This window comes from Orbicella faveolata, unplaced genomic scaffold (genome assembly GCF_042242905.1).
Source record: "Orbicella faveolata isolate gen_17 unplaced genomic scaffold, um_ofav_v1 contig_24, whole genome shotgun sequence".
Taxonomy (NCBI): Eukaryota; Metazoa; Cnidaria; class Anthozoa; order Scleractinia; family Merulinidae; genus Orbicella; species Orbicella faveolata.
The window spans coordinates 18121005-18139617 of NW_028301552.1; the positions used below are offsets into that span (position 1 = coordinate 18121005).

An 18613-nucleotide genomic window follows, 5' to 3' on the forward strand; every position below is an offset into this window, starting at 1 on the left:
TTAAATATTAAATTTAAATATTAAATATTAAATTTAAATATTAAATATTAAATTTAAATATTAAATATTAAATTTAAATATTAAATATTAAATTTAAATATTAAATATTAAATTTAAATATTAAATATTAAATTTAAATATTAAATATTAAATTTAAATATTAAATATTAAATTTAAATATTAAATATTATAACAAGAAAAACATTCAAAGAATATATTAATCCATAAAACTTTTTTTCACTAAAGCTTACGCTAAAGCTAAAGCTTACTTCTCAATTCCGCTAGATCGCGGAAGACGTCTTAAAGAACGTTAAACGCAGAGCAAGAGATTATGCGCAGAGATTATTGGGATCTGTTGAGATCTGTTGAGATCTGTATGCCGCAGCGTGCCAGCAATGAATAATAATAGTTAAGATTAGCTTCATGCTCCACGCGCTTGTGGCTTTGAACATGCAACATGCTGACACTTTATAATGGTCCTAGATTGCTTCGCTTTTAAACACTGGATATAATTACAGTAAGTTTTGATTGCTGTTGCGTTCTATGCCCTGTGCTCTCCCCCAATTACCTTTTGATCCAGCTGTAGAATGTTTCGTTCAACGTCAATCATTTGTACACTAACACTTGCATTCAATGCCTGCCAAAGAGCTGATAAGTTGTCAATTCTTTTGGAAGAATTCTGTATCGCGAGCGAGACATTTGCAGTATTTAAGTCCAACAGAGGAAAACAAAACCTTAAAACTCAGTACACTGTCTACCGATATGAGTGTACCATACAAGTCACATGTTTTCACTATGCAACAGTATTTAGTTTTTAATATGCACCTGATTTTGAACTGAAGGGTTAGTGCTTCCGGCAGTCAAAACCTTTCTTTTAATCTCTTGAAGCTGTAAAATGATGGGACACAATCAAGTTTTTGATTCACCAAAAATGTCTATATTTATGAGAATGACCTTGAAACAGAAGATTTGGTTCAATGCCTCACGTATCTCGCACTGCATGTGAACCAGTGAGGCATATTAGTAACACTGACAATTAACAGTAACAAAGTACTTCATCAACTGAGCAAAATAGTTACTTTGGTTTTCACGTTATCCAGCTCTTCTGTAACCTACCATAAAGGAACAGACGTTCACCTTTTCCTGTCTTAAAAGTTTTTCTATTTCTATTACTATTTGTCTCTGACCATTAGAAAATGGAAATAAGACACTACGCTATAATTATAAATATAAAGGAATACGTTAGGCTAATTATATTTACAGCATTAGTTTTTTGGGGGTGTATAAAAAGCTAAGGCGTATGGGAAGTAACAAAGTGAAAATTGATATAACTTCGTGAACTATCAGGGGAAACTATCTCATACTCAAAGGTTGAGCAGATTTGTTTTGTAAGTGATAACGTTTGTCTAGGAGACAGCGAGGGGGTCAGTATGATGAAAAGACTTGCGTCACTGTTCACTTCATTCAGCTGTGCTGTAATCTGTCATGAATAAACACAATCATCGTTACAAATACGGTTTTATGTATTCTCTTACGGTTCATAGTTACATTATCATATCCAGCACAATTTGCCTACTGAACTACAGTGGCAGAAAGCGACATGGAACGTGCAACTCATGGTTAATGAACTTAACCAACCGACGTTAAGGAATATGGTTTTATGTTTTCTCTTAATATATAGTTTTATTATATCCAGAGCAATTTGCGTTTTGAGATACAGGTACATTTTAGAGAACAAAAGGGAAATCTGAGAACGTGCAAGCATGGTTAACGAACTTAATTCCCAATTCGCACAGCTTTTCCTGATGGTTTACTCAATATTATATAAGAAACGAATGTATATTTGTTATTGAACTAGGGTGAAGTCCTGGGAAATATTGGCCGAGTTCGAATTTTATGGATCAAGTCAAGTCAATTTCAAGTCAGTTTTATTTAACTCACAAAAGTACGTCAAGAGAGTTTTTAAGATTATTTGCAATTTAAACTACGCCTGAGTAGTTTAAATTGAGTAGCCACCTGTCATAAAGAAAGAAGGCACAAAGAAACAAATTTTCACATAGTTCCTTAGCAATGGCTTTGAACAGGGAAGCCACTATTGCTAGTTCAAACGATATCCGGCTTAGCTGGCTGTTATAATCTAAAGGGAGGAAAATCTTTCCCGCGGGTCTTTCCAATCCACTTCACATTATTATATATTGTTACAGTGGTGGCAAAATTTTGCACTTGCTCGAGATGCCGAGGTTACAGTACAAGTAGAAATGGACAGGAGCCCATGCTGATGGACTCCTGAAATGTGTGATTTCAAAAACTCGTCTGACTTATACCCTCGTTCCCATTCAGAAATCAGCACGGAACTAATTATTGAGTACATACATGCTGTACGGTCGGGACGGGGGAGGATTGGGAAGGTAGGAAGTTAACCAAACAATAAACATGGAAGTTAGTTAAATACACTAAGGTGCCAACCAACTATTGAAGTGCTGTATCGCTTACCGAATTTTCAAGAGAAGATAAATTCTTTTTCATTTCTTGTACATTCTTCGAAAGTTCTGCATGCTCGGCCTTAGATACCTCGGGATCACCTCCTGTTGGTAAAGGAAACGAACGAATGAGGCCAAGCAGAGCATTGAATATAGGAAATGCGTCATATGCCCAACGTAGATGTAAATATTTTTTTTTTAACTGAGGTTGTATCTCAACATGCCCATTGTTTGAGATATAAACACTAAATCAATTAATGATTTGTTTTTTGAAAAAAATCTTGTTGACAACGTGTTATGTCAGGAAAATAGTAAAAACGTGTTTCCCACTGATTGGGCATTTGCCAGTTTGTTGTTGTGACAAAGAGTGGTAGTATTGATCAATCAAAGTTCAACAGTTCTCTTAGCAGTATTATACGCCAAAAGCAAACTTTGAGTTAACAAGAACGTAAGCAACATAAAAATATAACACAACAGTGGGGCAAGGACAAACTTGAAATTTTGTTAAATAAGCAGATCTTATAGATTGCCCATGGCTCAGGAAAAACACGATGGTTCCCAATAACAAATAACGAATATTGTAGATACTTGGTGCTGCACTATATTGTATTTATTTGTTAGAGACAAACATCAATTTAAAGAACAAGTCAAGTTAAATAACTCTGGGACGCGGAATAGGTTTCTTCCACATAAGGCCCGCCGAAATTTTAATCCATTGTGAGCGAGAGTAGACAAAGCAAAGCGCCTGGGAAATGAATGTTGAGCCGCTAAGTTATGTGATGAGGATAATTTAGCGTCTTCAAGTATTGCTAATATGTATACTTGTCGGAGCAGGCCCGCAAGGAAATTTCCGAAAAGACGTCGCGTCTGATGCACTGGAAAAGTTGAAAATTTACAGAGTATGTAAATAACGTGTAATTAACAGGTAAATAATCAAAAAGAGACTGTAAAGAATAATTTACATGATTTTTCCCCTTTTACATGTTTTGGAGGTTTCATGTAAAAAACATGTAAATATTTTAAGTGAAACATGTAAATGATGAAGAAAACACTGTAAATGTTTCAAAGCAAAGGGCTAAGATCATGTAAATAACATGTAAACTGTTCCTGCGAATACTGTAAATAGCCTGTAAATTTCTTGTGATTCAACCTAGAAACCCGTAAATAACATGTAAATTTAATACAGGGAGGCTGCCATAATACTGTAAATAACATGTAAATAAAAAAGGGGAGGCTGTAAACAACATGTAAATAAAAAAAGGGAGGCTGTACATAACATGGAAAATGAAAACAGGAGCCTGTAAATAACGTGTAAATCAAAAAAGGGAGCCTGTAAATAACGTGTAAATCAAAAAAGGGAGCCTGTAAATAACATGTAAATCGAAAATGGAGCCTGTAAATAACGTGTAAATCGAAAAAGGGAGTCTGTAAATAACATGGAAATCAAAAACGGAGCCCATAAAGAACATGTAAATTGAAAAAGGGAGGCTGTAAATAACATGTAAATCAAAAAAGGGAGGCTGTAAATAACATGTAAATCGTAAAAGAGAGCCTGTAAATAACATGTAAATCGAAGAAGGGAGCCTGTAAATAACATGTAAATCGAAGAAGGGAGCCTGTAAATAACATGTAAATCGAAAAAGGGAGCCTGTAAATAACATGAAAATCGAAAAAGGGAGCCTGTAAATAGCATGTAAATTGAAAAGGAGAGCCTGTAAATAACCTGTAAATTGAAAAAGGGAGCCTGCAAATAACCTGTAAATTGAAAAAGGGAGCCTGTAAATAACCTGGAAATGGAAAAAGGGAGCCTGTAAATAACATAGAAATCGAAAAAGGGAGGCAGAAACCCTGTACGATAAATGACTTGTAAATAATAACTTGAAGAAAAATGCATGGAATGTACTGTTTTATTGTAATCAAATCTGACCTTAATTATAATAGTAGAAAATATGCAAATTTATACAGAATCAGAAATTTATTGCAATCAGAACAAACTCAGTAAACTTCAAATAGTTTTTATATGCCATGAATAAGGTTTACAATGTATACATTGCAACAAATAAAACATGTTTTCTTTTCTATCTATCCATAACAAGACGACTTAAATGTAATTTTGTGCATGGCCAAAATATTTTAAAATACCATGACTGAGCTCCTTTAACCGAATTCAAGCACTTTTCAAGAAGACTACTAAAATTCAAGACCTTTTCATGATAATAAAATGATTAAGAACTATACTGTTGTCAGCTACAACTAGTAAAAATTTTGCAATTTAGGTGTATTACTAAATTAAAATTGTTTGCGAATGGATACCTGTTTTAAATATATACTAAATCCACAAAGGCAAATGTAACATAATGATAATACCTTTGTCATAAAATGAATGAATAAACTGTTTTTTCTTACCAAGTAATTAATGTAGGATTAAATTAGCCTTAATAATTATTATGAAAAATGGGGGAGGCATGATGGCCTCATAGTTACATGTAGTGCGCTCAACTCCTGATCGAGCGATCCGGGTTCAAGCCCTAGGTGGGTACATTCTGTTGTGTTGTTGGGCAACACACTTTACTCTCAGTGCCTCTCCACCCAGGTGTATAAGTGGGTACCAGTGAATTTAATGGTGGGGTAACCCTGCAATGGACTGGCATTTCATGCAGGGGGAGTAGAAATAGTCCTAGTTGCTTCCTGCTACAGAAAGCGGGATAAGCTCCAGCCTGTTGGGCCATGTGGCTCGTATGCAGACTTTACCTTTACCTTATTATGAAAATTACTGCAATGTAAGTGTGAAGTATTGATCAACTTTTTTCAGAGTGAATTGTTCTTTTGAAATAACAGAAAATAGGGAGAAAAAAACATTTACCACAAGATAGAGATTGACATTTTAAATTCATCATAAAAACATTCATGCCAAAGGAATACTACATTGCATAACATAAAACAAGGCTTCTGACATCTTTTAGGCTATGTTTACAGTCACAGTTTCCTTCTTTTTCCAAAACTGTACGAAATCCAAACAGTACAAACATTTTGAACCCCTGACAAAGCATTCACTGTAAACAATATTCAAAATTGTACTTTTTCTTTTTGTGATAAAAAAAAAACTGTACTGTAAAAAAAAAAAAAATTCATAGGGGCCTGTTGAAATTGAAAGGCCTATCTAGTACCATAGTTCCCATAACACATCATGAGTTAATAAATTATTGTTCTGGTACTACATGTATGTAAACATAGCCTTTTCTTTTTATGATGAAATCTTATAGCTGCTGTATTGAACAATAAGTATCAACCTAGCAATCTAAGATATTTAAATTTGATGCTAATTCACTAACACAGGTACAGTGTAGGTGATACTTTAAAGCATTAAAAAATAATGTTTAAAGTGGTTGAATTTACGCCAGAAAGCTGCCAGAGCATATCAAAGTGTTGAAGGTCACCATGTTAGACTGTAATGCACCAGGGGCCCATTTCTCAAAGGTCCCAAAAAGTTTTCGCACCCAGAAAGCCATACCAAAATCTGAAATCTTATGCTTACAGAGCTGTTTTAATCGCTTATTCTCAATATGAACAGAGGTTTCCTTCACACAAGAAGTTTCAGGCATATACAGCTCTTAGGTTTTAGACACAGCTCAATTAAAGATGGCTTTGTGGGCCCGAAAAGTTTCCAGGGCCTTCAAGAAATGGGCCTTGGACCCCTTATAGAGTCATAAGTACTGTAGACTTCTCAGTGGCTGATTTTTTCCTGATCAAGCATCAATGCCAAGGAGTATGCATGTATTGACCACTCTCAATTTTACTTCATCCTACAAGTAACATAAAACATTTCGTTAAATAAGATAAGTTATGCCTGAGTATGAATCAGCAAATTTTGTGTATGATATCAATCAGCGAATTTTACGCTGGAGTTATTATTTTGTTTCTTATCATTCCAATTTATACTGTGACCTTTGAAATCGGACTGTAGCCAGTCATGTTGACTGGCCAAAGTAATTTTAGCTCGGTCACGTCCCGTTCCTGACCGGTCAGGATATTTACGCAAAAATCAAGTACATGTAATGTGAGCCAAATTAAACCCACAAATATAGTTTGTTTGTTCCAGTCACTGCTAGACCATTTAAAAATTGGCTTAACATTTTTCCGAACAGATTTAACCCCAGTCACTCGAATGGCATTCCTATCGATCTTGAACCCATGACAAACAGCAAGCGAATGGTCATTAGCCGTTTGAACAGATACATGTATACATTGGTGTATGTTTTCATTAGAGGTCATAATAAATAAGAGATTAAAAACTCTCAGATTTACAGTTGGGGATTTGATTGTTTATTCAAGAATGAACAACGTGACTGTCTCAACATGACATGACTGGTCAACATGACCGGCGAGTGAAGTTTTCTGGCCAGTCAAGTCACCATTCTGGCCAGACATTGCCCGTTGACCAGCCATTATTTTGAGCCCTGAATATTCATCAATCAAACAGATCTTACATCTACATCTGTAGCTACTGTGTGACAAAAACTTTGCATCTCTGATTGGAAGGCACTGAATTTCAGAGGATGTAGAAGAACTAAACTCAAAATGTGTGGCAGTAAATATTCAATGTTCACGATCTTCTACATTGTAATATTCATGCAAAATAAATCAAACTCCTATCAAACAATGTTTAAATAGTAAGTCAAGTTATTTGCAGGCACAATTTGATTGTTTCTTACGTGCACTTATGCTCTATTGGTGGACAAAGGTACAGCTGATGTCATAACTGTTTGTTTTTGTTTCTTTGTTATGTATTACGAAGCAGATAGATTCTATGTTGTCGCGCATCTGTTCAGTAATAGATCACAGAAGACATCAAAATGTGGTAAGAACATCAGTGACGCCTGAAAAATTCACAGATTCTGAGACACACTCTGGTAATGGCTTATGTGAATATTTTTTGTTTTTACCACATTTTGGTGTTATCTGTGATCTACTCAGGGTAGGAAAAACCCAGGTCTGGTTTCCTCAGCCAAGTAAATTTTGCTCTTGGGCAAGTGAAATTACAATGTAGCCTCAGTAGTCTTGTGAGTCTGACTAAAAATGCCAGCTTGAGAAATGATAATTTCCAGTCATTCCATTTCAAAACTTAAGACCTAAAGATTAGTTAATTATTAGGTTGAAAGCAAGAATTAGTAAGGAATCCGAGCGTACTTCATTCGCATTTGTCCTCTGATTTCCTTACTGGCCACCACACTGGCAACTAATATTTAAATGGGGGCAAGAGAAAACTGAAATTGACTGGCCCACTGGGCAAGTGACTTACAATTTTTTTTCCTGCCCTGCTACAGATGAATGAACAGATGCATGACACATGAAACCTACATGTATTTGGTAAGAGCCCAATTTCGTACAAGTAAAATGTACAGCTGTAACAGGGCTCTAAAGTGCTGTCTGGTCATCCCAGGGTAAGGCAATCGATTGAAATTGATCCATAAATTGATATAAATCAATAAATTGAAATTAATGTAAGTGTTATCACTGCTATCAATCAACTGAAAGAAATTCATACTCACATGCTAGTGAAGTTTCAAGTTATCGATTTGATTTTACCAAACTTATCAGTCATTAGAGAATCAATTGAAAGTTGGCCTCTCTTTGTTAGTTCACATAAACTGTAGAAAAATTGTGTCCCTCAACACAATGTTTGATTGTAACTTTTTTATGTAGATTTCAAAGGCACTACCAAAGACCCCCAAAATAGTCCCCGATACATGTATGCCAGCAAAATATTCTGTTTACAAGATACAATGTTATGTTTTTTATGCAATTGTATTCATGAGTTCATATTTCACTTTATATCTTTCTTATTAAATGTTGCTTAAAAGATAAGCTAGTATCAGCAAAATTGATAATGCTTATTGAAAATTTGATCACAATCGGTTACCCATGATGAATCCTTTTATTGATTTCTGATATCATTGACTAATTTCTATTGATTGTTATGAAATAATCGATTGACTATACTGTGTCGTCTAAGACAAGTAGATTTTCCTGATTCCGCAAGTTACTCTTCCTTTTTTTCCCAAGTCCTGTGTAGTTTTCATGACAGTTTGAGGTACATGTATACCCCTTTATAAAGTATCGTAGTGTTTTTTTTGTGAAAGAAAATTTCACAACATTTAACTTACTATCAGCACCAGTGGGTGCAATGTCCACGTACAGTTGTGTAGCATATTGTAACTTGCATGTAGGTACAACTGTAGACACTTAAGTAACTTCAGAATACTTACACTAGCATAAGAGAAATTTCTCTGCTGAAGATGGCACATTACATTTTAGTTTACTAGCATTCACGTCAGAGGGCAACATAACCTTACATGAGAATGCATCAGAAGGAATCATAAGATGCATGTAAGCCAATAACAAATGTCGCATGTTCTTACTCGGTTATCGAGAACAGAACAGATAATAACAGATAATAAAGCTCTTTATGCACGGCAGGTAAACATTAACAAAGTCGATTCCACAAGCAATGTAACTTCTCCTTGATAATGACACATTCACAACCAAAGGCAAAACGAAATGTATACGTATCTTGACGTTACTTTACTCTACTCGTTCAATTTATGCAAAACTTGCTTACCTGTTGTTGTTGTTGCCTGTAATCGCTATCTTCAGCTTCTGGGTGACGGAAAACATTGCCTTGAAATCGTGCACGATGACGAAGTGAAGGTAGAGTGGATTTTGGCCCGCTAACACAGAGCTCGAGTTCGATGCAAGTTCCAACGAACTGCCAAACATGGCGGGAGAACCGAGAGGACCTGGTACCTAACATGAAGACCGCTGATTCCTGTTTGTTGGAGATCGGGCACTCACAAGGTTGGTATGCTCTTACAAAGGGACTGGGACAACAGTGACGACAATGAAAGCACAGAACGGTAGAAATCACCAAAGAAAAAACAACAACAACAAAAAAATGTCATTTTGGGTACCGAAAAAAAGTCAGCTATCATTTTCGGAAAGGCGATAAGTCCTAACGTTTTCGGGAAATGGACAAAAAAGCCCTAATAAGTACGAGAATACTCAAGCTCCTCTAGAATAACCGAACAGATAATTTTTTTTTTGCGCAACCTAAAATTAACCTACAGAGCTTTGAAAGTACACCAGATAGCCTAAAACAGCGTTTCAAAGCATTCGAGAGAAAATGGTCGTTGGGCCGGCCGTGTCCCTTATGGTTCCCTGCCTAACCTAACTCGCGTCAGTTCAAACTCGGTTACCAGGGCTCTTTCCGTCTTGAACTCACACAAAACGTGACGCTTTCATGGTCCTTCATGAATAAATACGTACGTGTCCGAGAATTAATTTTTCTCTTTTGTAGAGACGTCAGCTTGGGACGTCTGCATGTGCAGTAACAATTCTAGTTTTATTTTGTCGTTGTGGATGCGCGGAAAGTTCACAAGAAGACAGCTTAGTGCGGTGTCGATCAATACAGCGATTTAGTTTGGTGCATACCTTCTAACCCAACTTCAATTTAAAGCACACTATAGCACATACTTGGACTTTAGAGAAGTTCAAATGCTTCAACGTAAAAGGCACCTTAATGGAGGCTTCACGGTAGGCTTACGGAGCTTTAGGGCGGTGTTACATTTTAACTTTACGCGCCTTTAAAAGGTCCCATTTATATGTTCTCGGTTACCCGAGACAACCCTTCCTCTCTCTCCCCCCCGTCCTCCCAAGTTTAACCTGGCCGGGGTAACTCTTCATTTATTTCTTTTCAAAATCCAACCAAGCGTTTACAAGAGGATAGCGAACCTGTCGGTAACTTGGAATTTACATCATTTGAACAGTCTCCGTTGGTTGAACGGTTACACCAGAGTTATATTAAATAAGCCCACTTTTCCATTACATGGTTTTTGCAGGGTTTAGGCAGGCCTTCTCTTAAATTTAGATCTTTTTTTTCTAAGAGTCTCCATTTTACATTAACGTGGTCTTTACAGTTTTTCGAAAAGCCCCCATTATCTCATTTAAATTGTTTTCACAGCCTTTGCAAGGTCCCCCTTTTTGATTTACATGTTTTTAACAGGCTATTTACAGTCCCCCACCGCACCCGGCAACTTCTAGGTTTTCCATTTACATGGTTTTTACATGTTTCTTACAGGCTCCCTTTCTTTCATTTACATTGTTTTTACATGTTTCTTACAGGCCCCCTTTTTTCATTTACATGGTTTTTACATGTTTCTTACAGGCCCCCTTTTTTCATTTACATGGTTTTTACATGTTTCTTACAGGCCCCCTTTTTTCATTTACATGGTTTTTACATGTTTCTTACAGGCCCCCTTTTTTCATTTACATGGTTTTTACAAGGTTACAAACATAACATTTCCAGACTTTTTACAGCATTCGCTTGAATTATTTACACGTTTCTTACATGGTTTAGCAAAGCAATTTACGTGTTTTTTTACAAAGGAAGATACTGTAAAAGTGCGTAAAATATTTTACAGGTTTTTACATGTTCTTCAAATGATCATTGTCGACAAAGACAATGTAAATCACTATTTACAGAACATTTACATGCTGTACTAAATGCTGTAAATTTCCTGTAAATTTATTTTACAAAACCCTAACATGTAAATTGTAATTTACAAGTAATGTAAATCAAGATTTACATACTGTAAATTAAAATTGACATGTCCATGTAAATTTTCAACTTTTCCAGTGATGGCAAATGAAAATGAACAACAGTTAATCGCTCAAGTTTGAATCAATCTGTTTTTGTTACAGTACAGAGCTACCTTTGAACCCGCCGAATAACGAGATAAAACTAGACTAAATCACCCTTATCAGTTCAACCCCAGCAATAAAAATTCAGGCATGTGCAGTTTAATTTTAAGTCTATATAAAGGACAGCTCTGACAGCAACTTCACCGAGATATGTACATTATCAACTAAATTAGAATACTAGCCAGTAGGCGCGGGGGTCCTCAGTAATAGAACGACCGCTTCTGTTGGAAAAGACGGTTGTGTCTACGATCAGTCCACTTTACTTGATTTTAGTCATTAACCACAGCATATCGACCTTCACCAGAGTAGATATTTCTGTACTTACTTTTCTCCGGAAGGTTTTCCACATTTTTAAAACAGCATTCAGTCAAACTTAATGTTTTTGTTTGTTGTGGAAGCTACGTATGCAGTTGTTCAAGAATGTGGTTTATTGATATAAGATCGCAAAAAAGTGGCGCGAACAGACCGAACGAAAACCAGACAACATCTCACCTGTTAAAATGCTATATGATTCTAGCCCCTTGGCTAGAAATAACGTCATTTAGACTCAGCAAAACCATAATTAAATTCAGGAAAATTAACAATTCTATGAACAATTGTAAACAGTATTAGCGGCCCGTTTGCATGCAAACAGCCGGAATCATTAGTTTAGAAGCTTGCCGCCGTAATAAAGCAGTACTAGTACTTTTTCAATTCTATCAAAGACTTTATTTACCGTTAACTTTGACTTTTTATCCAGTTGCAACCAGCAAATTTTAGTTTTTTGGCACATTTCCGCTGACGGATCCCCAGATTTGCTCAGTCCAAGTACTCAATTAAGTACTTAATAAGCGGCGTATCAGTGACAAGAATATTTATGATCAATAAATTATGTTGCCCACAGTAACGTAAAATTTCGTTTAATCTTAAAAAGAGAACAATTTGCTGGAGGAACATTGTTTTTGAAGACCGAAAAAAAAAGAGTCATGCATTGTCGTGGTACTCGAAGAATCATTTGTGAACTCAGGAGCAGAACGCCAAAGACTGAAAGTTTCATTCGTCAAGTAAACATAGCGTTATTTACCGTTGATAACCTTTGCTGAAAACTTTAAGTCCTTAAATAACAATTTTATCAGATGTTATAGACTCAACTAAAAAAAAAAAATTCATTCGAATAACTTCTCAGGTCAGTGTTAGTTGGTATTGAAGTGATTTGAGTTGAATAGCTAACAAATCGAAATCTGAAACTTTTGCTTCCTTTGTTTAGTAGTCACAACAAAAATGGGATGACCAATTCTTTACTTTGGAAGCTATTAAAATGCTATTATATTTTCATTTCCTCAAGAAAATATATAGCGCTTGTGTAAGGTTCAATGTAAATTCTTTGATGATCGTGACTTGGACAAGTCAATAAAGTTCGCGCGCACTTTCCTGATTGTTTATAGACGAAGCCTTCAGTCCACGTCTTGAATGTAATAATCGTCAAGCAGTAAATAACAAGTGCTTTGAAACTACTTCATTATGGACTGGTGATTTTGTTGCTAGTGTCCAAAAATAGGTGTCGGGTCGAAATTTAAAAACAAAGATACTCCGTACCAAATGCCCTCCAAGGTTGTCAATCATTTGATGTAGAGTTTTAAGGCCCATCAGACATATGCGTTGGGGACCTGAGAAATCGGAGTAGTTTATAGTAAACATTGTGGACGACTCTGCAACGGGTTAAACAAAACATAGTCTTTTGTGATTCTTATTTCGCTATCGTGAGTAAATAAGCAAAATGACGTTATCCTTAATAAGTTTGATTTCGAAACAACGATAGGATTCAACACCTTTTAGAGCAATTTTAAAAGCACTAGGTTTTCAACTAATACATTTATCCTTTAACAACATGAGTAACAAAGACAATGCAAAAATTTTTTTCACTTACTTCAAAATCCCTGCGTAGTTACACGAAATGGCAGCAGTCGAAATGTTCAAAAGTAAATTTGAAATAAATTTGAAAGCTTATGCATTGGCATAATTTAGGGCTTCTGGGGAAAAAGAAGTTGGGAAGTTTCGTTTAGTAAATTTAATCTATAGCTTTCTTTTTGGAATAAAGTTATGGACAGGAAATAATTGGAAATACCTGTTTCTCCAGAACAGGCGCAATTCAGAGCTGCAACTATGCCAAATAGCATCAACAAGGTCAGCAAAAGTGACGCTGCGGAAACGAAAGACACAGCCAACAAAATCACTCGATCACAACCATGATGTCGTCCAGACGAGTTAATTCCCTCAGGGTTGGACCACGTGTTGCGTTTTAAAAAATGACTTCTAGCGCTTTGATTCACACCACTCGGTTCGCTGTGCACCTCCTCTTCGGGAATGCCATCAAGTCTTTCTTGACATTCCTTAGAGCCAAGATAACCGATAGTGGAGGTCTCTTTGTCTTCATCATGATTAAAGTTGTCTGTGCTTTTTTCGTCGAGAGGTAACGAGTCCGATAACTCAGTTTCAGCCTTCGTAGTGGAAGGGCATAGTGGCCCTGGGGAAATACGTTTTTTTAAAAACGCCATTTTCTGCTCCTTCGAAGGCCTTTTCTTGGTGGAGTTGCCAGTGGCGGTGGAGAGATTAAATTTCTTTAGTGCTCAACTCTACAAACGGGACATCTGGAGTGCCAAGGGTTTAAACGACCGATGAAAAACGTAAGGGAGCGCATCAAGTCATACGACAGAGTTCCCATGGAAACTTACTGACATGTGGTGTCATCCTTTTCAAAGACTTATATAAAATGTTGAAAATGTGTAGAACAACAAAAATCAATTATTTGTGCATGAACATTACAATGAAATACAGGGATAGTAGTAAGAAGGCTAAGGAAAAATAAGAAAAGACAGACTGAGATTAAGATTACGCGACAGTTACGTTTATTAAGTTCAGAGGTTAAATTTTGTTCACAAAGAATGTGCAGGGCTTAAATTGATGCCTGTAAATGCTATTAAAAAAAAAAAAAAAAAAAAGGCAAAATTTAGCAACACTCGAAATGAACAGCACGCTTAAAGTAATAAAGTTTCAAATTCGTTAGTTTGAAATGACCCTTGGCATGTAATTAATACATTTTTCCGTACAGCTATCTGACAGTATCAGTTACGTCTGTTTGTTGCAAGCGTAAGGAACTTTCAACACAGTTGTTACTGAATAATATTGATAAACAATTTCCTCATATGATTTTTCTAGAAATTCGCCAAAACAAAGACAAGTACAGAGGCTTGTCGTTTTTGAACTGACCTGGCTTGATAAAAAGTGTATTTTGGCGAAGCAAACTCGGCGGATTTTCCCCACCTCCAAAACGAAACGAATCAGTTTTTTCCTGCACATGTAGCTTAGTACCACCATAACATTAACATCTCCCATCGAAGTTCAGTTCACGAACCTTGCAAAAAAGAGCAAAAATTATAAACTACGCCTTCTTAGTTGGTACCGATCGAGGAAAATGGGATTTAGGCAGTCTTTTTTGTCACTGATTTCATAGCCCACCGTGGACGGCTAGATAAATTCATTCGGTATAACAACAGAGGTGTAAGTGTCATAGTTGGGTTCAGGCAAGCTTATCACTGACAACCAAAGATTCCTGTTGTAAAGATATGGCATATTTCTGAGATAACATTAGTATTTTATCACCCTAGACCCGTAATGCAATGGCTGTCAATCCAAGGAGACGATAAATAAATGTCTATTTATTTATTTATTTATTTATTGTGGTCGACACTTCACTTTCTGTTTGCTTAAATGAGTCCGGTGAGTATATCAGGCCTTCTTGTCGGACAACATGGTGTTTGATTTGGGAGAAAGCTCGTTGCACGAGGGTAACGTTTTTCAGATTTTATTTTGATCGACATCTGGGAAGGAAAAGGCTGCGGACTCGTAAAGACGCCGATGCCGACGCTGAGCTGTTAACTCTTCTGATCAGCAGAACAAACCTCGTTAAAATCGCTTTAAATCTCCATAACCAAAAATGAGAGAAACAGGTGGAAGTATTTGGATTCACGTAACCAAAATTAGGACAAACAGGTGTAGGTATTTGGGTTTCTTTTGTCTCAACAATATTATTTCTAACTACTATGAAGTGAAACTCTATAGTAAATACGTTGTGATGTATTCATTATTCTGACTCACAATTTCAAGGCTTCGGGCTGAGAGCCATAAATGAGTGAAATAGTCAAGGCTTGTTTTGTGTTTGTTACTGCAAGTAAATAGATATGTTTACCTACAAATAAAATGAGAAGGGGAGATCCCATATTCCATTTTCGTAGTTAATCAGTTGGACAAATTCAACTACGGGACAAGTGGACTGCTGATAAACGGAAGCGGAAATTACATTTTAAACCAGCTGCGTATGTTGTTGTTTTTTTGAAAGTGGGGGCGCCTTGTCAACTGACCTGTGGTACTACTTCAGTTGGGTTAGGACGGAGTTTACCTCGGAGTTTGAATGAAGCCTACGGATTGAAGCCTTCGGCTCCCCCCCCCCCCCCTCCCCTCCCCTTTGAACCTAATGAGCCCGTACATGCTTGTCAAGCTCATATTTGCAATAGTTTGGAAATCCATCGACACTTTCAATCAGTTGCCAAATTGTCCCAGATTACAAATTGTTCTTGCTACCATCGTACAGAGCTTTAATCTAAGGAGGTCGTTTGAATTGTTATCAGTTTCTCGCTCGCCGTAACTCTGCTCATCGGCTCTCCCATTTAATCAAATGCCGAAAAACAAGGGATTGCCGCTCTCCTTTGAGTGTTTCGTCCGTGTAAAGAAAATTAAACTACAAAACAGTTAATTAGCACTTCATTTTTCATTGTCACTTAGTCACTTTTTGTCATAAACTGACAGATTTTAAGTTATTTTCAAAAAGGCGAAACGTTCTAGACAAGTTCTCAGCTCTTTGATAAAGCCTTAAATGTGGATTTTAAGATGATTAACTCGTACACAGAGTCTAATCTTTCCATTACTTTATCTTTTGTAGACGTAGGTACGAGGCAAACTTATACTTCGCGCATGAGGATTTTGAAAGTCCATCAGAAGTGAAGCTTGCCGAAGGATGAAAAAATAGGATATCTATTAAAAAACACTTCTCATTAAAGACAAATTGTGGGAGAAATTGAACCTTTTTACTCATTCCAATTTGTGCTCAAAGATCGGCTTTTTTCACATAGATTAATGAAATATATTTTAGTTTGATAACCCTTCCGCCTATGGTGAGGAGATTCCTTGTAAATAATATCATAAGTCGGTGGAACGATTAGTGTCGTAGAGCACGTAAATAAAGGATAAAACGGCATCTTCCTGAATATTTTAAAAGTCTCTCTAGTTGATTGAGCTCGGGAACAATAGAGAGAAGAGGAGAGAAGAAACCGATTAGAAAGAGTTACCTTCGCTGCTCAACTGATTAAGGCGAAGATCTTCAAAAAGCAAAGAGACTTTCTGTTCGACTTTTCAAATTACTTATTAAAGACACGTCAGGCTATATAGCCTTTGGTTCACAGGTTAAAATTAATTAACTCGCTGCCACTCACATTTTACATATTTGCGACTTGATGGCTTGTCAGTTCATAAAGCTTGTAAAATCCCATTCATTTGTCACGTTGAATAGACATCCAAATATCTTGAAGGCCTTGGACACGAACAGTTCGACTAACGTGCATGTGGTCCGACCTGTAAACACTGTTTAAAAGCCAGTTAGGAATTACACAAATCTTGAAAGACACCAAGGATTTAAATTTGGGTTATAGTCCCTCTTTCGTTTAGTCAGTCGTGCGTGACGCAAAAAAAAATTAAAAAAATGAAAAAAATAAAAAAAATCGCCGCCGAAAGTCCTGACTTCTCGTAGTTTAAATTTGGGTCATTTCTCATCCAGAGGAAATATAAAGTCGACATGAATTTATCAAATGCATTCCTTTCGTAACAAGTAATCCACTAAAATATCGCTGACGAGTTATTAAAAAAATCTTTGTCCCATGAACTTTGCCCAAGTGCAATTAAATAGGAATTAGTTAGCTGTCGGTCTAGTGCGAAGGGTAAACAAAATCTTATTTTACTTGTTTCTTATTGTCAAGAAAATTAAGTGAAACAGCTTTATACGATTTTATAAGGCTGCCCGAAAACGGTATATTTATCAAAACTGATAAGTGCATTGGAGATAAAGGAGATCAAAATTAGTCTAATGGACGAAGCTTCCCGTTTCCATTATCGCCGAGCAATGTTTACCTAAACCAGGCTATTCTGGCAGTTGTCCGAGTTTCTGAACCATCCCAAAATAGAAATTTGCTCAGAACACAATGGGAGCCAGACAAAAACATTCCTTCTCTTAAAGCTAACGAAAAAAAAGCTACGCCTTCACCACGCAAATAAAGCTTTCAGCGTAAGCCGAAACTAAATACGCAATCACTTTCGACTCAGTTATCGGAAAGCGCAGATAATATTTAATTAGCTAAATACTACTGGTTCCTCACCACATCCTTTTGGTGTGCATGTGCGGTGTGAGGGTAAATTTGTGATATTTGTACCTCGTGGATCACCTTCCCTGAACAGCGTTTTACTCTACACGGCATCTTTATTTCGCATGCTACGCCTTGAACTGAGCAGGAAATTGGATAGTCATTAACCACTTCCCTTTTATTGAGCCCTCAAAGGTCTCTCTCTATTGTACTTCTGTTAATGCCTCGTTTCGTCTCAGTAAATGTAGTCACGTCACTTTTATCTTTGTTTAGCACGTTTAAAAATTGCGGAACAATTTTGTGGACAGAGCAAAGCTGTGACTAACGTTATTACATTGCTGTAGCCCGCGAACTACGGTAAGAGCAGCGCAACGTACTTAAATGCTGTTAGTAACTGTTTGGTTTAGCCGCACTTTGAAATATTATGCTTGCAGTTTAAGATTGACGTTATTGAGATCTATTAATTAAAGCTTATGTTTGGGGATCAGTTGAACGATGGCGACAAATGACTGTAAATATTTGTTTTAGAACGTCCTTGTTTCTTTATTAAATTGTCTTTTTGAACGTGTTTGCAGATTCATTCTCAATAAATGAAGAATTTCACTATCATATGAATGCTTTATAAATTAAACCTTAGGTAAAATCTTTACCGTCAGACCAAAACTGATGTGACTACGAGATATCTATAACCTTATCAGTTTAGATTAAACAGCAACTTTGACACAGCCGCACAATGATCTGTGGTCCGAAAGTTTCCTCAGTATTTAATTGTTATTATTGATGTAAATGATTGTCATACCTCACTCGAATGCTTGAATTAGAGGAATTGGTATTGCGTGCAGCAAGACATCATGAGCCTGGTTTGTTTTACCTAACTACCTACTCGAATCGTTTGATATTACTTTTTTTTTTTTTGGAGATCAAAGAGGA

The 18613-nt window shown here is 36.4% G+C and overlaps 1 protein-coding gene and 1 long non-coding RNA gene across 5 annotated transcripts; both read right to left on the reverse strand.

The window, feature by feature from the left end:
• Positions 1–159: 159 nt before the first annotated feature.
• On the reverse strand, positions 160–14240 carry LOC149110713 (uncharacterized). Of its 3 annotated transcripts, none has more exons than XM_089291238.1 (3): positions 13342–14238; positions 2494–2585; positions 160–888 (listed from the first exon to the last, which is right to left on the reverse strand). In XM_089291238.1, the coding sequence occupies exons 1-3, from the start codon at positions 13769–13771 to the stop codon at positions 808–810; spliced, it is 603 nt and encodes a 200-aa protein (XP_089147364.1). In that variant the 5' UTR covers positions 13772–14238; the 3' UTR covers positions 160–807. The 3 variants fall into 3 exon arrangements, with proteins under 3 accessions (XP_089147364.1, XP_089147363.1, XP_089147365.1); XM_089291237.1 differs by having other exon boundaries at positions 817–1480; positions 13342–14240; XM_089291239.1 differs by lacking the exon at positions 160–888 and having other exon boundaries at positions 2031–2585; positions 13342–14237.
• On the reverse strand, positions 5717–9413 carry LOC149110714 (uncharacterized). Of its 2 annotated transcripts, none has more exons than XR_016207753.1 (2): positions 8747–9413; positions 5717–6283 (listed from the first exon to the last, which is right to left on the reverse strand). It is a non-coding gene; the product is annotated as an uncharacterized LOC149110714 (long non-coding RNA). The 2 variants fall into 2 exon arrangements; XR_016207752.1 differs by having other exon boundaries at positions 9100–9399.
• Positions 14241–18613: the final 4373 nt, after the last annotated feature.

Coding starts and splice junctions, on each gene's coding strand:
- LOC149110713 (XM_089291237.1), bottom strand. CDS start 13,771: ATGGCGTTTTTAAAAAAACGTATTTCCCCAGGGCCACTATGCCCTTCC. Junction 2,586..13,341: donor CGCCTGTTCTGGAGAAACAG/GTATTTCCAATT, acceptor CTTTACCAACAG/GAGGTGATCCCGAGGTATCT. Junction 1,481..2,493: donor TATCTTCTCTTGAAAATTCG/GTAAGCGATACA, acceptor TATTCATGACAG/ATTACAGCACAGCTGAATGA.